A 21468-nucleotide genomic window follows, 5' to 3' on the forward strand; every position below is an offset into this window, starting at 1 on the left:
CTGGTGCAGGGGTGAGTTCAGGACCTGGAGAGGATGGAAGTAGGGAAGGGAGGGAAGGAGCTGGAATGGAGACACATTTTGGTGGATATGACTGGCACAGCCGGTGGTTAACGACATGTAAGGGAAGAATGAGACACAGGCAAGAGTGACTCCAGGCTTGCGGTTTGGGGAACTGGACAGCAATCCCATTAGCCAAGAGAGGACACACAGAAGGAGTAGCCGTCATGATCTCGTTGTGTTCTGGGGACAGAAGAACCTGGTAGGATGTGTCACCCCAGTCTGACAACTCTATAGCCTTCCCGGCATGACAACTACACACTCCCTTTTGAGTGTCTCAAATCTCTCTCTTTCCTGCGCTTATAGAATCACAGGAGATTGGAGCGGGGAGAAGGTTCCAGTAACGCTGAGCCCAATATCCTTCTTGTACAGTCGGGAGGCGCAGGCATGTTAACTGATTTGTGTACGATCCTTATTACCTTGTTAATATATTTAAGGTCATCCTAGCTTCAAATAAAAACAATTAAAAATCAAACATACATATAACCGCTTCTTTCCATCAACTTGACTACCGATCTTTACTCATTCTTCAGTCGTCAAATACCCACTTCCTTCTGACTGGGAATTCGTTTCTTAAATCTCTGCAATGATTACTTCTCTACCCTTTCAGTGATCTTACCCTAACATTAACGGGAAAAGACTCCTGTCCATCTAAATAGTATTTCCTCAGTCCACATAGCTTCTCCTTGGCTTTCTATGAGATCTGCAACTCTTCTTCAACGCTATACTGCCTTGGTCTTTACAACTGTGGTCCTTCCTTGTGTCCCCTCCTTCCTCTTCTCATTACTCCTTCTCCTGCATTACCCACTTCTTGTGACACCCCCCCCTTCCTCTAGATCACCAAGCTTCAGTCATGAGCCCAGAACCCCTCTCTCTTCAGTTAGTTACTCTGGGGTCATTCAGAAGAAACCACTGGGTTCACTTCCAGGCCCGACAGTAGTCCACGTGGAAAAGTTTTTTCTGCGCATGTCCTAAGTGGGATGTGCCAGTTCTCTTGGCCCGCATTGCTAGAGGCATGGTGCCTTCTCATAGAGAAGTAATCCACATTCCTCAGGGGCTCACTGGGCTGGTCCCCAGTTGGAAAGGACATTGATAAATGAGCGTGTTCTGAAAACAGCAATGAGGTTGGTAAGGGATCTAAAAACAACACATGAAAACCACTGGAAAACGCTAAGAGTGATGAGCCCGGGAAAGGCTGCACTCTTGTGATCCAGCTTTCTTCAAATTTGTGAAAATCCATCACGTGGGATGGGGCATAGATGTGGGTTTTTGTGGGTTTTTTTTCCTGTTTCAGAAATCCGAAATTTGAAGGAGGTATATTTAGCTCAACAGGGGCAAAAAAATCTTGCCTATAACTCCTGAGGTTCAACAGAAGGATGAGCTGTCTCTCAATGCAGGGAGCTCCGTCTGTTGCTGAAGGTGTTGAGGAAGAAATACCTGCTCTGAGCTGGAGACCAGCCATATTGAGATCCCTTTTCCTAGAACACTCTAGGGATTGTTCCCTTGGTAAACAGGCTGTCAGCGCCACAGACTTCACGTATGTGACAGGGACTCAGCTGTCCTGTCCAATTACTCGAGTCTGTCATTGGTCCTGCTGCTCTTCTCGACTCCTGGACGAAAAATCTCAGGGTGCCTTTGATTCCTTGCTCTCTTTAGGTCCGTACCCTCGGGTTCCGGAAGGTGTCTCTGGTTTACTCCTAATTCTCCATTTCCACTGACACCATTCCACCCCAGACTTGCCAAATCACATGTGGATAGAGGTCATTAGATTTTTAAGTAGGAATGGACGCTGGAGAGATCGAGTTCAGCCTGCTCCTTTTATAGGTAAGGAGAATGAGACGCAGAAAAATTAAAGACTTGTCTACGGTCACACAGTTCAAAGTGGCGGTTCTAGGCTCCAAGATGCAGAGTGCCACATTATTTCCACTGCTCCTTCCCACAGCGGCTCCAGGATTTCTCCTTATAATCACGTGGGCCACCCTGATACATTTCAAGTAAATTGGTTTTATAGAGGTTGGCCATGACTTAACCATGGAATGATCGATTGATCTGTACAAGATTGTCATGGTCCTTGGTCAAATCATACGTGTTAATCTAGATCTAGGAATTACCCCCAATCTCTTAATTGTAACAGACCACTGGGTCTGCTTTGAGTTAACACACACTGTTCTTTTATGTGCTTCTCACAGATAATGCCAAAGTAGAACTGCTGAATTGTGAAATAAAGAAGACTTCCAGCCAGCTCGAGCTCTCTAGAGTCTGAAAATTCAGGTCATTTGGATTTGAAATGTATCATTGTATTCCAATAAGTACAAAAATTACATAGATCATGTTAACTGGCTATGCCCTGATTACACCCATAAAAGGCCCTGGACTCACGATGGTTCTTCGGTTGCTCTTCTGGGCTCTTCTAGTTCCTGGGCTTGTTTCAGCCACGGTAATTTAGCTTCCACTGGGCTTTTTTCTAAGAAAAAGGGAACACAAACAACAAGCTTAAAGCAGCTGGATACACGATCGTTATTTGCGAAAGGTTTCATCAATAAAGCAGTCACGCTTTTCAAATGCAAAGTGGACTCTTTTATCACAGGACCTGAAGCGGCTTCTGGAGTGAACCGAACATTTCTGTCGTGTATTGTTTTCATTAACACATTATCCCAGTGCAACCAGATGATCCCATAGCACAGCTGAAGATGTTCTTCAAGTAAGCATAAAAATGCCTTTTATATAAAAAAAATGCCTTCTATAAACCAATACCAATCTCTGTTGTTTACATATTAAAGCTCTTACTTCAACCGTATCAGCTTGCTCTCTTTTGCCACAAATCCCCCTTGCCCAAGAGTAAAGAGATCAATGGAGAAAATCAACGTAGATGTTGAGAAAACTGGGAGGAGGTTTACTCAAACTTTTATCGGTGTAGTTGTCGCGGGAGCTGATTGCCGATTATACCCATCACGCGGGAGCAAGATGTGCGCTCCTTTCTGTGCTTTTAAGCCTCGCAAGACATGAAGAAAGGAACACACTAGGTTATGAAATGAGAAAGGAAATGTTGGGCTGCTTCAGGGAAATCACAGACCCTGAGGCGGTGGCTGTGAAAGAACTATCAAGTGCACAAGGCAGGAGGAAAGACTTCACCGACGACGTCCTTGCACCTTGTGGGGCAACCACGTGGCTTTTCTGAAGGGCGGACAGAGTAAATAAGTATTTGTGAAACGGTTGACTATAAGGCTCTATGTATGGATAATGAACTCAGAAATAATGAAGGAGAATTGTACCATCCTTTCTAAAAGACTAAGGAAGACTTCTTGGGACCAACCAGTGAGGATAATCCTTTTTCCATTTCCAGAAAGGAAATACTTGTCATAAGGGTTGGTAATACCTCACTCAAGTACATGGAAATAATCACGTATGGAAAGGAATGTATATCTGAGAGATGATGCCAAGACTTCCGGCCCGTGGATGCTACCCATTTCTGCTCATTCCTGGGGAACAAATAGGAATAATAGAAGAAATTCAAAAAGCATCCAGAGATCTGCATTGGGAGCCGAAAGTCTTCATCTACTCCACGGTAGGTAGGCACCAGGACACGTGATAAAGATGATGTTGTCCCTCCCTCAAGAGACATACACTCCAGGGGAAGGTACGTACAAAATACTGCGGGGGAAAAAAGAATGAGAACCCTGGGGGAAATTTCCTCCTCCTCTTTCTCCTCATCCTCCTCCTTTTTCTTCAAAGCAGGGATTCCATCAGATTATTCCGTGTCCAGCGAGAAATGTTGGTGTAAGCCCAGACAGATAGGAGCCACTCTAAACGTACTGAGTCGATAAGCACTCAGCTTCCCCCCCAGATCAATTTATCAAGTGGGTCCAGCTTCTTTACCTGGTGGACAGTCTAACTGCCATCTGTCGGTAAGACGGTTTTCCTAAGACGGTTAAGTTGAAATGTAAATCCTGCGATATTCGAATGAGAGGGGGAAAACACCACTTGATTTAACTTTAACATGCACCACAAACTTACCTTTTGGTTTGTAGCACGGGATGGGGATGATACATTCTTCTTTGATGTGTAACTTCAGCTGTGGGTTGCAGCCACCAACGTGCTGCCCGCGGTGGTTGATACACAGAACGACGCGGTAACGTAACCCTCGGCCACAAGTCACCGTGCACTTCAAAGAAGAAATGAGAAGCCAGTGAAATTCTTGTCCACGAGGAGATCCACAAAGGCATTAATGACTCAAGCCAAGGAGAGCCCCTGATCAACGTGAGTACTAAACACAAAAGACCATTAGACAAACAGTATGTAAAGAAGGGGATAGAAGCTGGTTTCCCCTGATTCTTATGTTTCAGGGCCCCTCCCTTTGCAAGGTCTCCGTCCAATTCTCAACCTGAGAAGTATTTCAGATGAGGCCACAGCACAAGAAAAACTGAAATGACCCGAAGATTTTCTGTTCGATATGAAAGAGACTTGATATAGGTTTTCTCAAATTTGATTAAATTTGTAATGACATTATCCAAAACAACTTGAGAACATGGGAAATAGAAACTTTTTTAAACTATTAGTTAAAAAATCAAGTTCTGATCAGTCACACTAAAGGATTTTCTTTCCATTCTGTCTATAGAAATCGATCTTGCAAAACTGCGATCACACGAAGAGGCTATCATAGAGTATTCAGCCACAAAGCCCAGGAAAAATACTGTACAAATATCAAGCAGTTAAAATTAATAAAAACATTCTGCAAGGCACCTGGGTGGCTCAGTCGGTTAAGCCTCCGCCTTTGGCTCAGGTCAGGGTCTCACGGCTCGTGGGTTTGAGCCCCGCGACGGGCTCTGTGCTGACAGCTGGGAGCCTGGAGCCCGCTTCGGATTCTGTGTCTCCCTCTCTCTGTACCCACACCCCACCCCCCCCGACCTGGCTCATGATGTCTCACTCTCTCAGAAATAAATATATTAAAACAACTTTTCTAAATAAACAGTTTGCTATTTTGTCTGAATTTTCATGGTTTGTGTTGCATTTTTTCCTTGAATTATTTATTTATGATTTGGAAGGTTCTCTTACTGACAAATGGAGAATTTTCCTGTCATGAAAGCCTAGGATATCATTTCAATTTATGTACATATGTTGGGGAGTACATATGTGCATAAGTATGTGGTTTTTTTAATTAATAGACTTTATTTTTTAGGACCATTTTATGTTTAGAGAAAAACTGAGCATACAGTCCAGAGTTCTGCTTTGCCCCCACTCACCCCCATAGTCTCCCTTATTACTGACATCTTGTGTGAGTGTGGTACAATTATCACAACGGAGGAACCAATGCTGCTGTATTGTTTTAACTAAAGTTCACAGTTCACGTTGGGGGTCATTGTCAGTTTTTTAAAATTTTGCAACTGCTTCGCTTATTCTAAGTAAAAATTCACTGAGGTGCCTGATATTTTTATTTCGCATCCTTTCTTCTTCAAAGTCCAAACTGTACACACTTCAGGCCTCCCCAATTCTGGGATCCACCCGAGGGAGGGGCTGAAAGTCCTAGGACATCCACTATGAACAGGTGCGGCCCGCGGGGGTTATCGGACTCATGTCCCAACGCACCTTCAGGTCAGTAGCCTCATTCCCATTCCGACAGATGAGCAAATAGCCCACCACCAAAGGACCTTGCCCAAGGTCACACAGTTCCCAAGGGGCATAGCGGATCCACCCTGGAGCCTCTCGTTGCCAAAACCATGACTTTGCCACCGACTCATCGAGCTCAAGGACTCTTTCTTAAGTCTGTAGATGTTTCCTACACGGTCACAGACAAGTTTCACAGGACAGGAAGGCCTTTTTTAACATACTCACTTCTCCAAAAAGGGAAGGTATCGGCAGAGACCAGACGGTTACCAGAGGGGCGGTGGGGGGTGGGGATGGATGAAGTAAGGAAAAGGGAGTAAGAGTGCACTTCGTCGTGATGTGGAACCACTGAACCACGATACTGTACAACTGAAACTAATATAACACTATGCTAACTCTACCGGAGTTTTTAAAAATAGGGAGTTAAAAAAAAAGGCTATCAGGAAACCTATCTGATTTCCTCTTGCCATTGAACAAATATTCTAATGAACTGAGTGAGGTTTGAGATTAGACCCTATTTCTGGGAAATCGATTCCCCTACCCCAAGATTTATCAACTTGAAATATATGTGACTGTCAGAGGCTGTTGCGTATCGGCCAAGAAAGAAACAAGAACTCTGCCCAAAGAGAAAGAAAACATTATGATGGATGATAAGGTATAACCACACCAGGACTGGTCAATCCAAAGGAGTATTGTCTCCTCTCACATAGCACCCCCTTCCCCCCCAGGAAGCTGGACACTTACCCTAATAATGCTGTCGGTATTTACCATTTCCAGAACTCCTCTTTGGAGGAGGAATATATCCTTAATGATAATGAATTCTCGTTACTGAGAATGTATTTGATGTTTGCAAACAAATGAAAAGTATTAAGAGCTGAGAAAGGTAAATGAGATGATTCGGTTAGCAACCCCCCTTTTGATACCGTGAGTGACGATAAAGTCACAATATTGATGAGGATGTGGGGTCGTGGTATGAAAGCTCTAAAGCCAAGACAAAACATACGGATGGGACTCTTCTAAGAGCTGAAAATGAGCTCTGCAGGTTATAGAGGTAAAAATGTTGATTTCTGATGATAGATCACAGTGTGACTTTTGGCACATAGGTCAGGAGTTCAAGAACGGAATGGCCTTGCTGTAAGAAAATCCTCCTCAGTTCTGTTTACTTATGTGAACAAGTTTTCCTGGTGTGCACGTGCAAAACAAAACAGAACAAGAAACCAGCAGTAAAAACTAGGAATAAAATTATTGCGGAACCCAGGTCTGAACCCATTCTGGGAATGGACAATTTTTTAAGCCACCCACCCTCATTTTCTGGATTGATTCCAACTAAAAGAGACAGGAAACCATCAAAACCCTAGAGGAGAAAACAGGAAAAGACCTCTCTGACCTTAGCCGTAGCAATTTCCTACTTGACACATCTCCAAAGTAAAGGGAATTAAAAGCAAAAATGAACTATTGGGACCTCATGAAGATAAAAAGCTTCTGCACTGCAAAGGAAACAATCAACAAAACTAAAAGGCAACCAACAGAATGGGAAAAGATGTTTGCAAATGACATGTCGGACAAAGGGCTAGTATCCAAAATCTATAAAGAACTCACCAAACTCCACACCCAAAAAACAAATAATCCAGTAAAGAAATGGGCAGAAGACATAAATAGACACTTCTCTAAAGAAGACATCCGGATGGCCAACAGGCACATGAAAAGATGCTCAACGTCGCTCCTCATCAGGGAAACACAAATCAAAACCACACTCAGATACCACCTCACGCCAATCAGAGTGGCTTAAATGAACAAATCAGGAGACTATAGATGCTGGAGAGGATGTGGAGAAACGGGAACCCTCTGGCACTGTTGGTGGGAATGCAAATTGGTGCAGCCGCTCTGGAAAACAGTGTGGAGGTTCCTCAAAAAGTTAAACATAGATCTACCCTATGACCCAACAATAGCACTGCTAGGAATTTACCCAAGGGATACAGGACTGCTGATGCGTAAGGGGCACTCGTACCCCAATGTTTCTAGCAGCACTTTCAACAATACCCAAATGACGGGAAGAGCCTAAATGTCCATCAACTGACAAATGGATAAAGAAGATGTGGTTTATATACATAATGGAATACTACGTGGCAATGAGAAAGAATGAAATATGGCCTTTTGCAGCAACGTGGATGGAACTGGAGAGTGTGATGCTAAGTGAAATAAGTCACACAGAAAAGGACAGATACCTTATGTTTTCACTCTTATGTGGATCTTGAGAAACTTAACAGAAGACCATGGGGGAGGGGAAGGAAAAAAAAAAAGTTAGAGAGGGAGGGAGACAAACCATAAGAGACTCTTAAAGACTGAGAATAAACTGAGGGTTGATGGAGGGTGGGAGGGAGGGGAGGGTGGGTGATGGACATTGAGGAAGGCACCTGTTGGGATCAGCACTGGGTGTTGTATGGAAACTAATTTGACAATAAATTTTATATTTAAAAAATTTACTTTTTATGTGTAATAAGTGTTTACCAAAATTTGAAATATATTTATATTGTTGTGATAATAACGATCCAGGGGAGGGGGAACATTCCTAATACTTAGAGCCTATGGCCACAGGAAATTGAAATAAATTAATTTCAAATAAAATACAATGATTTCAATTGCTATACATATATTCTTGGGAAAAAGTAGAAGAGTGTAATCGATAAAAGACTACGGCATAAAGGTACACTATGTTGGGATAAATTTCTGGGGGGAGAGTGGATTCAGAACGTGAGCTCAAGGAGGAAAAATGCAAACTATCCACAAACTGTTCAAGAAGGACCTCTTCGTGTGCTTTTTAAGGGAAAGATGGCAAAGATAGAAATCAACACGGCATTTACATTCTGCTGAACACATTTTTTTCTTTAAATGCTGTAACACTTTTATTTTGAAATGTCAGCATTCACATGTTAGAAATGACACTCTTTGATCCTTTTTACTTAAACTTACAATCAAGACTTTTAGATGGCAACCTAAATAGAGGTGACGGGGTATTTAATTTTGCGAGCACCTTTTAGGGCGTATGTGACAAAAGGAGAGATAGCACCTAGTCAATGTTCGTTCAAATCTGAGGTTTCAGTGAAAGTGTCCTGTCCTTGGGGTGCCTGGGTGGCTTAGTCGGTTACGAGTCAGACCCTTGATTTCGGCTCAGGTCTTGATCTCAGGGTCGTGAGTCCAAGCCCTGCACTGGGCTCTGTGCCGGGCAGGGAGACTGCTTAAAAAAAAAAACTGTATCTCAATAAATTAAGAAAATAAAATAAGATAAAAATGAAAAGCCAAGTGTCTGGTCTGGAATCTTACCTGAGACCACTCCATGGCAATCCACTTGGGGCAGTCGAACAGGTTGCAGGTCTGCATGACCTTGGGTTTGGGCGCGTACATGCACTTCCACTCCTCTACCTGTAGTATCTCTCCGTGCATGGACTCCTCCACACACACGAAGCTCCGCCTCTGAATCCCGCCCCCGCAGGACACCGAGCACGCAGTCCAAGGGTTATGTTCCCAGCTCAAAAGCGAACAAATAAAAACACATTATTTATTTGCCATTGGCTTGTCTGTTTCAAGCTTGCAAACGCGACAGCGAAAAGTACTTCCGGAAGCGTTCCTTGAGCTGTCTCTAGACCATCAATACTAAAGGACGATATTACTAGAGAACCGGAGAAACTCAAAGTCGGAAACTGGTCATCCGGGTATAAAAGGGGGACTCAAATTTCTGACCAACTGCAAGGCCTGAGCTCCCTCTCTAACGGCCGGACATCCCCAGTGACGGGAGACGTGACCGTTGGAGGCAGTGTATTCCATCCGATTCTTTGACACATCTTCCTTATGGAGTTGAAGTCTGTTTGCCCGTAGCTCCTCGTAAAGGATCTAGTATCTGTCCCTCTTATATTTTGGACTGTTGCTACAGATACTACAGCTCCTTGCAAACTACTTAGAGCAAATTACAGAGTGGAAAACGGAAACACGTAACTCACCGAGGGAGAGGTTGGAAGTGGTCGTAGGGCATGATCTCTTTAAACCCGTCGCTACAAAGGAAATCACGATGACAGTGTCATTTCTAAATCAATCGACATATTAATGTAACCCATACAGATCTGACCTCCCAAAAGACAGAGCCCTTTCAGACTGAAGACGAAACATGACAAGTGCTGTGAACCCTTCCCCAAAACTTCCCACCATCTTTTTTGGTTTTCGGGACCATCCGTGGCACACGCCATCTCCAGTTACACGGAAATAAAGAAACCAGTGCTATGAATTAATCAAAGGGAAGAGCGTCTCTTCATTCAGATAAACCTACTTTCCATCATCTAAGATGGTTATTTTGGTATGCTAATGATATTAACATGCTATCATTTTAGTAGACTCTTTAGCAAGACATTTTATTTCATAGAAGCTGTCCTTTGAAAAGGTCTCTATTCATAATTATGTTCACCTGGGATTCCAGGAAATGGGCAGTTCAGTGACAGGAAATGAAATCCACTGAGAATGCTTCCTTTTCCATTTGCACACTTCTGCCTCAGCCAGCTGGCAGCTGTCTGGGGGATTCTAGGACTTGATATTGTGGCTGTTATTTTAAGATACTGTAGGAAAGCCAGGAAACTTCCCCAGGCAGTCCAAGTCAGCAGGTACTAAATTATGCAACGGGATAGTTTATGCATCGCTTTTCTGCCTTGGCATTGAAACTTCTTACTTGCTTGAGCAATGCATTATTTATACTGAACTTAATGCAAACGCTTCGAAAGTCAGCACAGGGTAACGGGCGACCAGTTTAAAAGTGAAAACGGTGAGTTCAAGATATTTATGACTGGCAGATGGACAAGACATCGTACTTGGATGGAGAGAGCTTCCCTGTTGTGTGTGTAGATGCTCACGGAGGGTCCTTACAGAGGGGTGAATATCAGGGCACATGCACGCACAGCCACACGGGAGAGTGCAGGGCTGTGTGCGCTGGCGAGCCTCGTCCCCGCTGAGCGGGGCTACGGACGCGGGTAGCTGCCACCTGCGTGTGTTCAAGGTCGCACAGTGCAAATGTCACTCTGCAAAGATGGACTGGTCTTGGTGGCGGTTGGCTGATTTCTTTTTAGAGTAAACACTAAGGGCAATGACGCAGACCTCGAAGGGCAAGGATCCATGCTGCACTCCTTTAGTTTGGGCTTGGGTTTCACATTTTCGGGGTAGTAATGGCAGTAATGGTCAGGAACTACCCTCTTCAAGCGGATATCCACACATTCGGCCGAGTTGAGCTGGTAGCCTAATGGGAAAAAGAAAAGGCACCTGTGAATATCGCACTGTGTCGTGTTCCCGCGGCAGTGATCCCTTGGCACGACTCTTCCTCCCCCAGAAGAAACTTAACTCCGTGGTTCTCATCCCTGACTATGCAGGGGAATCGCTGGGAGCTTCTAGCACACAGCAGTGCCCGGGTCCTTACATGGTCCAACTGAGGCAGAAACATTGGGTGGCTCAGTCCGGGAAATGGGTTGGTTTGTGGGCTCTAATGATCTTCAGGTTCTTCTAAGATGATGAAGATGTGTGGCCGAGAGAGAGAGAGAGAGAGAGAGAGAGAGAGAGAGAGACAGCGAGCACGCACAAGCAGGGGGAGGGTCAGAGAGAAGAAGAGACATAATCCCAAGCAGTCTCTGAAACATCAGTGCAGAGCCCGATGTGGGACTCGAACTCACAAACTGTGAGATCATGACCTGAGCTGAGATCAAGAGTCAGATGCTTGGGGCGCTTGGGTGGCTCAGTCGGTTGAGCTTCCGACTTCAGCTCAGGTCATGATCTCACGGTTCGTGGGTTCAAGCCCCGCATCGGGCTCTGTGCTGACAGCTCAGAGCCTGGAGCTTGTCAGATTCTGTGTCTCCCTCTCTCTCTGACCCTCCCCCACTCATGCTCTGTCTCTCTCTGTCTCAAAAATAAATAAACATTAAAAAAAAAAATTTTTAAAAAAAAAAAAAGAGTCAGATGCTTAACCAACTGCACCACCCAGGCGCCCTGTCTTAGCACTTTTAACGAGAAAGTGGCAAGGGACTCCTTTACGGAATGCTCAGACCTCGGGGCGGAAGGTCACTTGCTGGCCGGTCTCCCGAATGTCCCCACAGCCCTGCGCCATGGGCCCCCTGTTTCCCCATATTCTGTTTTTACTATTCCCATCCTGACTCCCCCAGAGACCCCTATTTCTTGTTTACATGTTCTCAAATCCGCATGTGCCTTATGCAATGTTGCTTGTGTGTGCCTGTTGTAACTAGATAGGTACTTTAAATCTTGTTCTATTGTCTACTTTTCTCACTCGGCACGACACTGTTAAGAGCCACCCACGTGCCCCGGTCGGTGCCTCCTTCCACCGCACAATATCCTGTTGCTTGGGGACACTGCGTTTTACTTGTTTGCTGTCCGGGGGCACCTGGGGCACCTCGGATGCCAACGAACTTCTCTAACTGGGGAAGTAAGCACTGTCCATACTGGGAGGAACAAAGTCCATCCCCTACACCGCCCCCTGCCTCAAAATCCTTCAGAGCAGAAGGGATGAAAACTCACTCTCGATTCTGTGAATTTCAAATTGCACAGTCTCTGAGGAAAGTGAGCGTTCCAAATGGATGAGTGCCGTAGATTTAAAAAACAACTCACAAAATGATGCTTCTACTTCCTGAAAGATCTGATCCCAGGCTTCCTGTCACTACATAAGTGTCATGCTAAGTTTAAAAGGAAAAAAAAAAAAAGGCAATTTTTCAAAAGCAGAATGAGCTCTTCAGGAAAAAAAAAAAAAGGCTCGAAGCTAAGCTCTCAGCCTCAGCCAGTTGGTCTAAAGGTCTAAAAATACATTTAAGGGCCTGATTGCCGAGAGGAATCTGATTTTATAAACCACTAGGCAGCATTCCGCAAGCCATGGCTTGGACGTACACGGCGTGGGGAAGGACGGACTGGTATGCGTTATGAAAAGCAAGGTTGAAACCACAAGAACGAAAATCCAAATGGAGTCAATAAAATGCGACTCGGGTGCCAATATCTGCCAGAAAGTCTACAATATCAGATGGCAGGGGCAATCAATCCAGTACTGTCTCCAGACTGAGCTTCAGAGTCCCGCGTAGATGACTACAGGCAAGCCAGAAAAGCCCGGCATCCCAGTACCTTAGGGAGCAGAGAACCAAGCTGCCTGATGACCCAACAACTCAGAAATGGCATTTACACAAATCGTGGCAACTTGATTAGTAATGCAATTAAACTCTGGTAATGCTTTCCTTGTGGGTTTTATGTGTGTGTGTTGACTTCCTCCAAAACAAGTACAGAACGAGACTATACCTCCTCGAAGCAAAGGAACACCTCTGTTCTAAATGGAAACATAGTTCTAGGAGACAAAAAGCATATAGGTGTTTACAATTTAAGGAGAGACGATTAATTTTCCTCTTTAATCTGATAGAGGTACAGAGATAACTGAAAGCGAAGGAAATAAGGCAGGTTGCCTTCCTATGTTATGAACCAATGTATTGAAATTCTGCCTGTGTGCGGAAAATGGCAGGCCGTAGAGGGAACCCCAAGAGCAGCCTAAAGTTTCCCTTCTGTTCTTACAGCCACTGCTGTCTCTGGCGGACAGTTTCCCTGCCAGGTGCTCCCATTTATGGCTCCAGCAGGGCTGTCTTTCCTTCCGCACCTGAGTATGAGGCACATCTGTTTCCCTCCCAAGAATTTAACCAACTGACTAAGCCGAGTCCCATTCCCAATGTCCCTCCCAGAGTGAAAAAGTGCCTCTTTTTTCTTATGTGCCTGAATGGGAATGTCTCTCTGAGTGATTAGGTGGGAGAGGGGAGACATTAAAAAGAAAGAGATCTTTGTCTACTTGCTGAGTAAGAATACCCCCCCCCACCACTGCCCGCTCTTTGCTTTTATTTGGGGGTCCATGGGAGACGGTCATCTCTGGAACCATGGTCCACTTGACTCAAAGGTGGTGGGATTCTGCTTCTGGATATAACACATGCAGGTAGGGAATCTGTGGGTATGTCCCACTCACCCTGAGAGCACTGAGTCATGTATGTATCTCATAACCCACCACCGGAGAATGCCAGGAGGGGGGGCGGCCACAACCCTGTTGATTATGCTGAATTTTTAACAAAATTCAGGTTTCTTTAGAATCGGACATAACAGGTATTTCCTGAGTACCCATTAACTGCCACACACTATATTAGGCTCCTTGACCCGTGTCCTCTCATTTTGTTCCCCGACAGTGCTGCAAGGGGCATCATCCTGTTTTATGGATGAGCAGACTGAGGTTCAGAGATGGCACAGAGCTAAGCGGTGGCAAAGCCAAGAAGTGAGTCCAAGTCCCTGAACTTCAGCTCTGTGGCCACCCTGCCTCTTGATGGAAATGTCGTCATGCCATTTTCGGAGAACGAGTTTGGCCAAAATGAATCTGAGGCCCGGGTTTGGAGAGACTCACTGAATTTACGCAGATCACGGTCTCAACTCCCAACACTGTTTTCCCTCAATCAGCTTTCAACGAGATCAAATGTGTTTCAAGAGTTTCCTTGGCGGTCACCGACGCAAGGTCGGTGACTCAAAGCTCTGAAGGAGTCTCTGCCTCGGAACAATGTTTGTAATGTTCAGCAAAATACATTTTCACTTTCGGTGGAATCGAGAAACACCGAGAGAATGTTAGCGTTGGTAGGGACTTAAAGATGATCTCCAGCATTGTGTTTATGTCATATTTATTTTTGTGATCGTGTTCTATTTATGGCAGGAGATCAGTTTGCCTCCTCAAGGTAAAATTAACTTGTTTTTGTGAATATGTTTATTTAAACATTTTTTAAGTTTATTTATTTTGTATTTATTTTGGGAAAGAGCAAGAGGGGGAGGGGCAGAGAGAGAGGAAAGAGAGAGAGCCCAAGCAGGCTCCACACTGTCGGTGCAAAGCCCAACGCAGGGCTCGAACCCACAAACCATTAGAACACGACGTGAGCTGAAGTTGGGCACTTAACCAGCTGAGCCACCCAGATGCCTCTATTTAAATTTCTTAAAACATCCATTTAAAGAAAAAACCTCAAGTAAATAATAGTGCAGGGGTGACACAGATATGGCAAAAGCAGTGATTAATATGGCTGCAGCTGATATCCAAAGATTCTTAAACTTGAATGTGTACCCTAATTTCCTGGGGAGGGACTGTTGAAAAGGATTAATGGGCCCCATTCCCAGAGTTTCTCATTCAGTAGGTCCAGGGTGGCGCCCAAGAATCTGTATTTCCGCCAAGTTCCCACGTGATGCTGATGCTGTTGGCCCGGGGACCCCACTTTGAGAACCACTGCTGTAGAATCATAATCTAGTGGTCTATTGCCCAAGCCAAGTCTAGGAAGAAATAGCTGGGAAGACTAACTTTCTAGCTGGTTTCCAGAGCCCCATTCACCCCCTAGACTGTTTCTCTTTCCTTCTCGGCAACACAAGCTCCTTCTGGGGTCTGGGCTAAGTGCTCCCCACAAAAGCACCTGCCTGCTGCTTTCACAGGGAGCCTAAATCCCAGAGGAGAGAGTCCTGAGATACAGATTCCCGGGAACCTGAAGCCTGATACCCTGATACCTGAAGCCTGGAGTTTAAAGGAGGAAAGGCAGAAGTGACTGGGGACACTCAGCTGGGGGCTCAGAGGGAGCTGTTCACCAGCTGAGCAAATGGGGGGTATGTCCTTTACCTCTAATACGTTTCGGTTTGCTCACACATAATACAGCCACGCAAAGAGACCTTTCTTAAGGTTGTTTGCAAGAATAAATGTGAAGATGAACACCCCAGCACGTGGCTGGATACATGGAAATGCCCAACACTGCTGCCTGGTGCTTTTAGGGGAAGTTATCCACATAAGGCCCTCTAGCAATTCAAGGAACCACGGTTCATGTGTTGGCACGAGCTCAGAACCATTTATTCCTCAATTTTAAAGTTCAGTTTATTAAAAGAGACTTATAACGGAGGCTCTGGAGGCCTCCTTTCCTCCAGGCAGACGCTTTCTCCATGTTAAACAGCCGATTTCCCGCCACCTGAGCCTGTAAATACGTGTAGCACGTGCGTGGAGCCCAGAACCTTCCTTCACTGTCTGTGAAATCCTTGAACTAAGCAAGCAGCGGGCAGGAGTTTCCCCTTACCACTCAGCGGCTACCCTTTCTCCTTTTGGTAATTTACGCTAAGGCACCTACCTTGAGGGAGGACGGGGTGGAAATCTAAATGTTAGGACCAACGCGACCCATTCACCAAGCTGCTTGGTCTGTTTTTCAGGTTTTCCGTGGAAAATTAAAAATAATGCATGCTTTACAGACACTTAAGACAAGAAACGCAAGGACACACATAAACAGGTCTCCAGCTTTTTGCTAGAAGTCTGTCTAGACCGTTGCACCTGTCTCCAAGAATAAAGGCAAACACACATCCGTTCACACCACTGCGGTCCAGGCTGCTGGGCAGGACGCCGCGTGATCACTCATCACCCGTCACCACACCAATGTTACAGTCAGCTTCAAAAAAACGCACAGGTACGTCATTTCTAACTCTGAGCTCGGAACATTCAGGAACGAAGTCTGTGCCTCACCTCCTCCACATGTCACAGTGCAGGGGAAGAAGTCGGTTTGTCTCCACTGATGACTGATCGGCTGATAGAAGAAGAATTGGGCCACACTGTCCTTGGCCACCGTGTACCTGGTCTGGACACAGAGAACCATGGTGACACATCTACATGCAACGGTCTAACACTTCCCACGGCTTTCCGAAGGAGATCAATGTACTTCACTGAGGTATGCAATCTCGGATCTTCAGATCTTTCACGACCAACTCCGGCACATGAAGTTTCCAAAAATTCTAACATGTGATAACACTTCATTCGGGGTTGCCACAGAGGGGGGCTCAGAAGACCTTCAACCAGGCTCCCCAGAGTCATTTTTCCAGACAACTCCATGCGTGGAAGGGAGTTCTCAAACGTGTAGGTGGCCTTTTTTTGTTTAGTCGCGTAACTTCTGTTTTTTTTTTTTTTCTACCTGATACATCTGAGTTTAATTTCCATGAGAGCAGGGGCTGAGACAGTCTGGGTTTGTTTGCACCATGCCACATGCCTGGAGTTCTTAACACTTGCAATAATTCTTACACTTTCATCTTTACGCAAATCCCTCCAAAAAGGTCTTCTGGAAAGCACAACTGGAGAAACGCAAATGTACACAAATATGTGGTGTTCATATACTCGAGCGTTCCAGCATCTAACTAAAGAGAAGGGGTGCCACCGTGCGTGAGCCAGCGGACGGAAGAGGGAAGATACTGTTGAGGGATTACAGTCAATGAGCACGTTCTCCTCCTACTTTTTTCTTTTCTGCCCTCCTGACTGAACAAATGAGTGAACCAAGGGAAACCCCCAGAATGCAAGGAGAGGAGAAAAAGAAATAGAGTTCACGCGGGATCCGTCCAGAAATGCCAACGCTCATAGGGACTTCAAGCGGGGGACCCAACAGAGGACATAATGAAAAGCCAATATTGGATGATATAATTGCTGAGAATTTCCTAGACCTTGAGAAAGACAGGTGTACTCAGTTTAAAAATGTTCTGGGCAGGCATTTTTAAAAAGTACAACAACCGGGATAAAGAAAAATCTTAAAAGTTGTCAGAAAGGAAAAAAAAAATGATTACTATGAAACAGTGAGAATCAGACTGGCATCCGATTTCTCATAGGCAATACCAGATGCAAGAAAGCAAAATCACACCTTCAAAGTGCCGAGCAACGATAACTTTTTGTCTAGAATTTTGTAACTAAACTATCAATCAACAATCAAAGATCAATGGTCAATCTATGAGCAATCGATGATCAAATTATCTATCAGAACCAGTGAAACAGAGATATCTTCAGACACAGAACGACTGAAACGGTACCCCTTGAGACCCTCACTGGAAAAAAAAGGGAAAAAACTATTAAAAGGTATTGAACACGAGCGAATATAAAAGCAGGAGGGAGTAGATGCAAGAAGCAGTAATGATGAAATCAGTCAGGAAAGCTGATTCATAAACATAAGTAAGAGTTGACTAAAAGATAATATGTGGATGTACTTGATTGTAAAACGGTAAAACACTCTAGCACGAGACGCTGTCAGGGAGGAGAGGTGGGGGGAGGAGAGGTGGGGGGAGGAGAGGTGGGGGGGGAGAGGTGGGGGGGAGGAGAGGTGGGGGGAGAGGTGGGGGGAGGAGAGGTGGGGGGGAGGAGAGGTGGGGGGAGGAGAGGTGGGGGGAGGAGAGGTGGGGGGAGGAGAGGTGGGGGGAGGAGAGGTGGGGGGAGGAGAGGTGGGGGAGAGAGGTGGGGGGAGGAGAGGTGGGGGGGAGGAGAGGTGGGGGGGAGGAGAGGTGGGGGGGAGGAGAGGTGGGGGGAGGGAGGGCAGGATGCACAGCGTCACAGAGGCACGAAACACTTCGAAAGGGTTGTGCTCTGGCTGTGGAAGAATGGCTGGTCTCTGATGCATCCTGCCAGAGAGAGTGAGAGCTCCGCCTAAAATGTATTTCTGATGTATCTGAAGGCATCAGAGAACGACCATGCCAGTGAGCGTTTGCAGGGACAAGACCCCAGACACAAAGGAAGCCCAGAGAGGCGAGCGTGACATTGGCAACACCTCTGGCACCACATTTCTGCTCCCGGCATTTTCCATCGTGCAAGTGGTGACTGAGTGGCTGAGAAGCTGAGCAGAGCTGTCATCGGACTCATGAGTCTGAGAACAAACACTGGAGCTCGAGGCCCACCAAGCCGAGGGGGGTACCAGTAAATGCCCCACGTGCCCAACTGGGAGCCCCAGAAAGCTCTATCCTAGCAAGAAGTAGGAACTGGAAGGAGGCCACTTTTCAAAGGGAATGAACGCCAGGTTCCAATTATTTCAATCGCTTGTTGGCTGAAGGTAACTGGCTGCTAACCTGTCTTCCAGAAGCAGAAATTAATCCAGTCTCAGATCGTATCTATAATCTTTCACCCACTATATACAGAAAAACTTAAAAATAACCAGGCACACACAAAAAATAAGATTTAACAACCAACAGAAAAGGTGGAATACGCTATAAATGGAATTACAGAATATCCAAATAGTGGCATCACCAGATAGAAACTTTAACACCTACTTATACAGCTACCAACCCCTGAAATTCTAGCTTTGGCTTCAGGTCGTGTTTCACAATACCCCATACGGTGCCAGGGTCTTAAAACCTCAGCGTTAGCACACGGCTCCCTCCTTGGGCTCTTGTTTTTTAGAAAGCCTGGACTAAGACAGGATGGTGAAAATGCTTAAGAAGTTAAGTGACAAGACAGAGAATTTCACTAGAAACAGAGAAGCCACAAAAATAAAGTGGCGATTCTAGGAGAACGAGGCACAGTAACTTAAATCAGTATCGCAATGGACAGCCTTGACAATGGATTAGACTGGGGCTCGGCAAATATTTTTGTAAAGAATCAGAAGGCAGACATAGTCCCCATTACAGTGATTTGACTTGGCTGGCACAGGGAAAAGGCAGCCACAGACAACCTGTAAACAAATGGCTGTGGCTGTGTTCCAGTAAAACTCCACTCTGCTTGCTGGCCAGGATCTGCTGACCCCTGGATTGCATACAATTAAAGAGAGAATCAGTAAACAGACATGTAAGAAGGAAGCAGAAAGTAGGCATGACAGGTGTAAGTATAGTCCCAGAGAAAGTGAACACAGAGAATGGCATAGAAACTATATCTGCAGAGGTAATCAATGAGAATCTTCCAAAAGTGATGGTAGATATCAAGCCATGGCTGTGAAGCTCTACAAACCTCAAGCAGAAGAAAGTCACTAATTACATCACAGTCAGACTGATGGAAACCAGGGGCACCCGGGAGGCTCAGTCAGTTGAGCATCCGACTCTTGATTTCAGCCCAAGTCATGATCTCATGGTTCACAGGATCGAGCCCCACATTAGGCTCTGTGCTGACAGCATGGAATATGCTTAGGACTCTCTCTCTCTCCCTTTCTCTCTGCCCCTCCCCAGCTTGTGTGTGTGCTTGCTAAATAAATAAATACATACATAAATACGTAAACAATCTTAAAAAATTGATGAAAACCAAAGAGCAAACACTGAAAAGCAGACAGGGAGAAAGACACATTACCTTCTAAGGCACAAAAATAAGACTGACAGCTGGCTTCTTAAGAGTAAGTGGAAGCCAGAAGACAATGCACTAATAGAAAATAGTTTCATGATGGTAAGGTGGTCAAGTCACTAGAAGACGTAACGACTCTAAGTGTGAACGTACCTAACAACCTAGCCTCAAAGATAAATAATTTGAAATTAACAAGAATAGAAAAAAAATTAGATAAAGGTAACAGTCACAGTGGTAGTTTTACCATATCTCTTGTGGTAACTAACAGAATGAGCAGACAAAAACCAGTAAGGTTACAATTTTTAATAAAACCATTAATAAACATGACCACATTGACGTATGGACACTGTGCCCAACAACAGGAGACCACACATCATATCTTCTAATATTTGCTATGTTCTGAGCCACAAATTAAGTTTTAACAGATTTCAAAAAAGTTGACATAACATAGAATATGTTCTTTGACTACAGTAGAATGAAGTGGTAAAGTAATAATGAGTGGGGTGCCTCGGTGGCTCAGTCCAACTCTTGATTTCGGCTTGGGTCATAATCTCAGGGTCATGATATTGAGCCCGACGTCAGGCTTTTCACTGAGCATGGAGCCTTCTTAAGATTCTCTCTCTGTCTTTCTCTCTCTCCCTTTGCCCTCTCCCTTGTCCATGCTCATGCTGTCTAAAATAAAGTAAGAACGAGATTACTGCAAAATTCCTACATACTTGGAGAGTATACTTCTAAATATTCTTTAAGTCAAGGAATATATCACTGTGAAAACTACAATACAATTTGAATGATGATGGAAAAGATTTCACATCAACATTTGCATAATAAAATATAAGGAATGATTGGAGTGAAATTCATAGCCTTAAATACATGTGTTATGGGGGGAAAAAGGATGAAAATCAATGACCTGACCTCCAACTAGAAAAGATAAAAAGGTAACAGCTTATTAAATCCAGAGACAGAAGAAGGATGGAGATAACAAAGATGAGACTGGATATTAACGATACGGAAAGGAAACTACACTAAAATGTAAATAATGTAAACGAAAAGGTGTTTCTGTGAAAAGTCTAATTAAAGTGATAGCCCTCCAAAGTGACCGATCAAGTTAAAAAGAAAGTAGGGACAAATAATCGGTCTCAGGAATGAGAAAAATGACTCACTACAGATCCAGGAGACAATGAAGAAACAGTAAGAAGATAATATGAAAAGATCTCTGCCAAAAACCTTTAAAAAGTTAGTTGAACTTTGGAGATATTGTGGGTTCTCTTCCAGACCAACAGAGCAAATATCACAGCAAAGCGAGTCAAATGAAGTTTTTGGTTTCCCAGTTATGTTTACACTACACTGTAGTCTATTAAGTGTGCTGTAGCATTAGATCTAAGAAAACAATGTGTGTACCTTAGTTTAAAAATACTTTTTTGCTAAAAAATGCTAACAACCATCTGAGCTTTCAGCGGCTTGTAATCGCTGATCATAAATCACCATCCCAAATATAGTAATAATACAAAAGTTTGAAATACTGTGAGAAGTACCAAAATGTGACACAGAAACACAAAATGAGCAAATGTTGGAAAAATTGCACCTCTACACTTGTTCAACTCAGGAATGTCATAAACCTTTGTGGCAATTTGTAAAAAAAAAAAAAAAAAGAAGAAGAAGAAGAAAAGAAAAGAAAAGAAAAGAAAGAAAAAAGAAAA

At 44.5% G+C, this 21468-nt stretch overlaps 1 protein-coding gene across 10 annotated transcripts in view; it reads right to left on the reverse strand.

The window, feature by feature from the left end:
* The window catches only part of ADAMTSL3 (ADAMTS like 3), a 353112-nt gene that overhangs the window by 125883 nt on the left and 205761 nt on the right, over positions 1 to 21468 (reverse strand). For 9 of the 10 annotated variants that reach the window (XR_006218331.1, XR_006218332.1, XR_006218333.1 and 6 more), the window contains exons 10-15: positions 16229 to 16340; positions 10792 to 10930; positions 9654 to 9704; positions 8980 to 9184; positions 4072 to 4219; positions 2437 to 2521 (exon numbers count right to left, since the gene is read on the reverse strand). Coding sequence is in view for 6 of the 10 variants with exons in the window: in XM_042987917.1 (XP_042843851.1) it covers positions 2437 to 2521; positions 4072 to 4219; positions 8980 to 9184; positions 9654 to 9704; positions 10792 to 10930; positions 16229 to 16340 (740 nt within the window). In the remaining 4 variants the exon portion in view is untranslated. Of the gene's footprint in view, positions 1 to 2432; positions 2522 to 4071; positions 4220 to 8979; positions 9185 to 9653; positions 9705 to 10791; positions 10931 to 16228; positions 16341 to 21468 lie in introns of those variants that run through there. The other variant, XM_042987922.1, reaches the window with a different exon arrangement.

Source organism: Panthera tigris, chromosome B3 (assembly GCF_018350195.1).
Source record: "Panthera tigris isolate Pti1 chromosome B3, P.tigris_Pti1_mat1.1, whole genome shotgun sequence".
Lineage (NCBI taxonomy): Eukaryota > Metazoa > Chordata > Mammalia > Carnivora > Felidae > Panthera > Panthera tigris.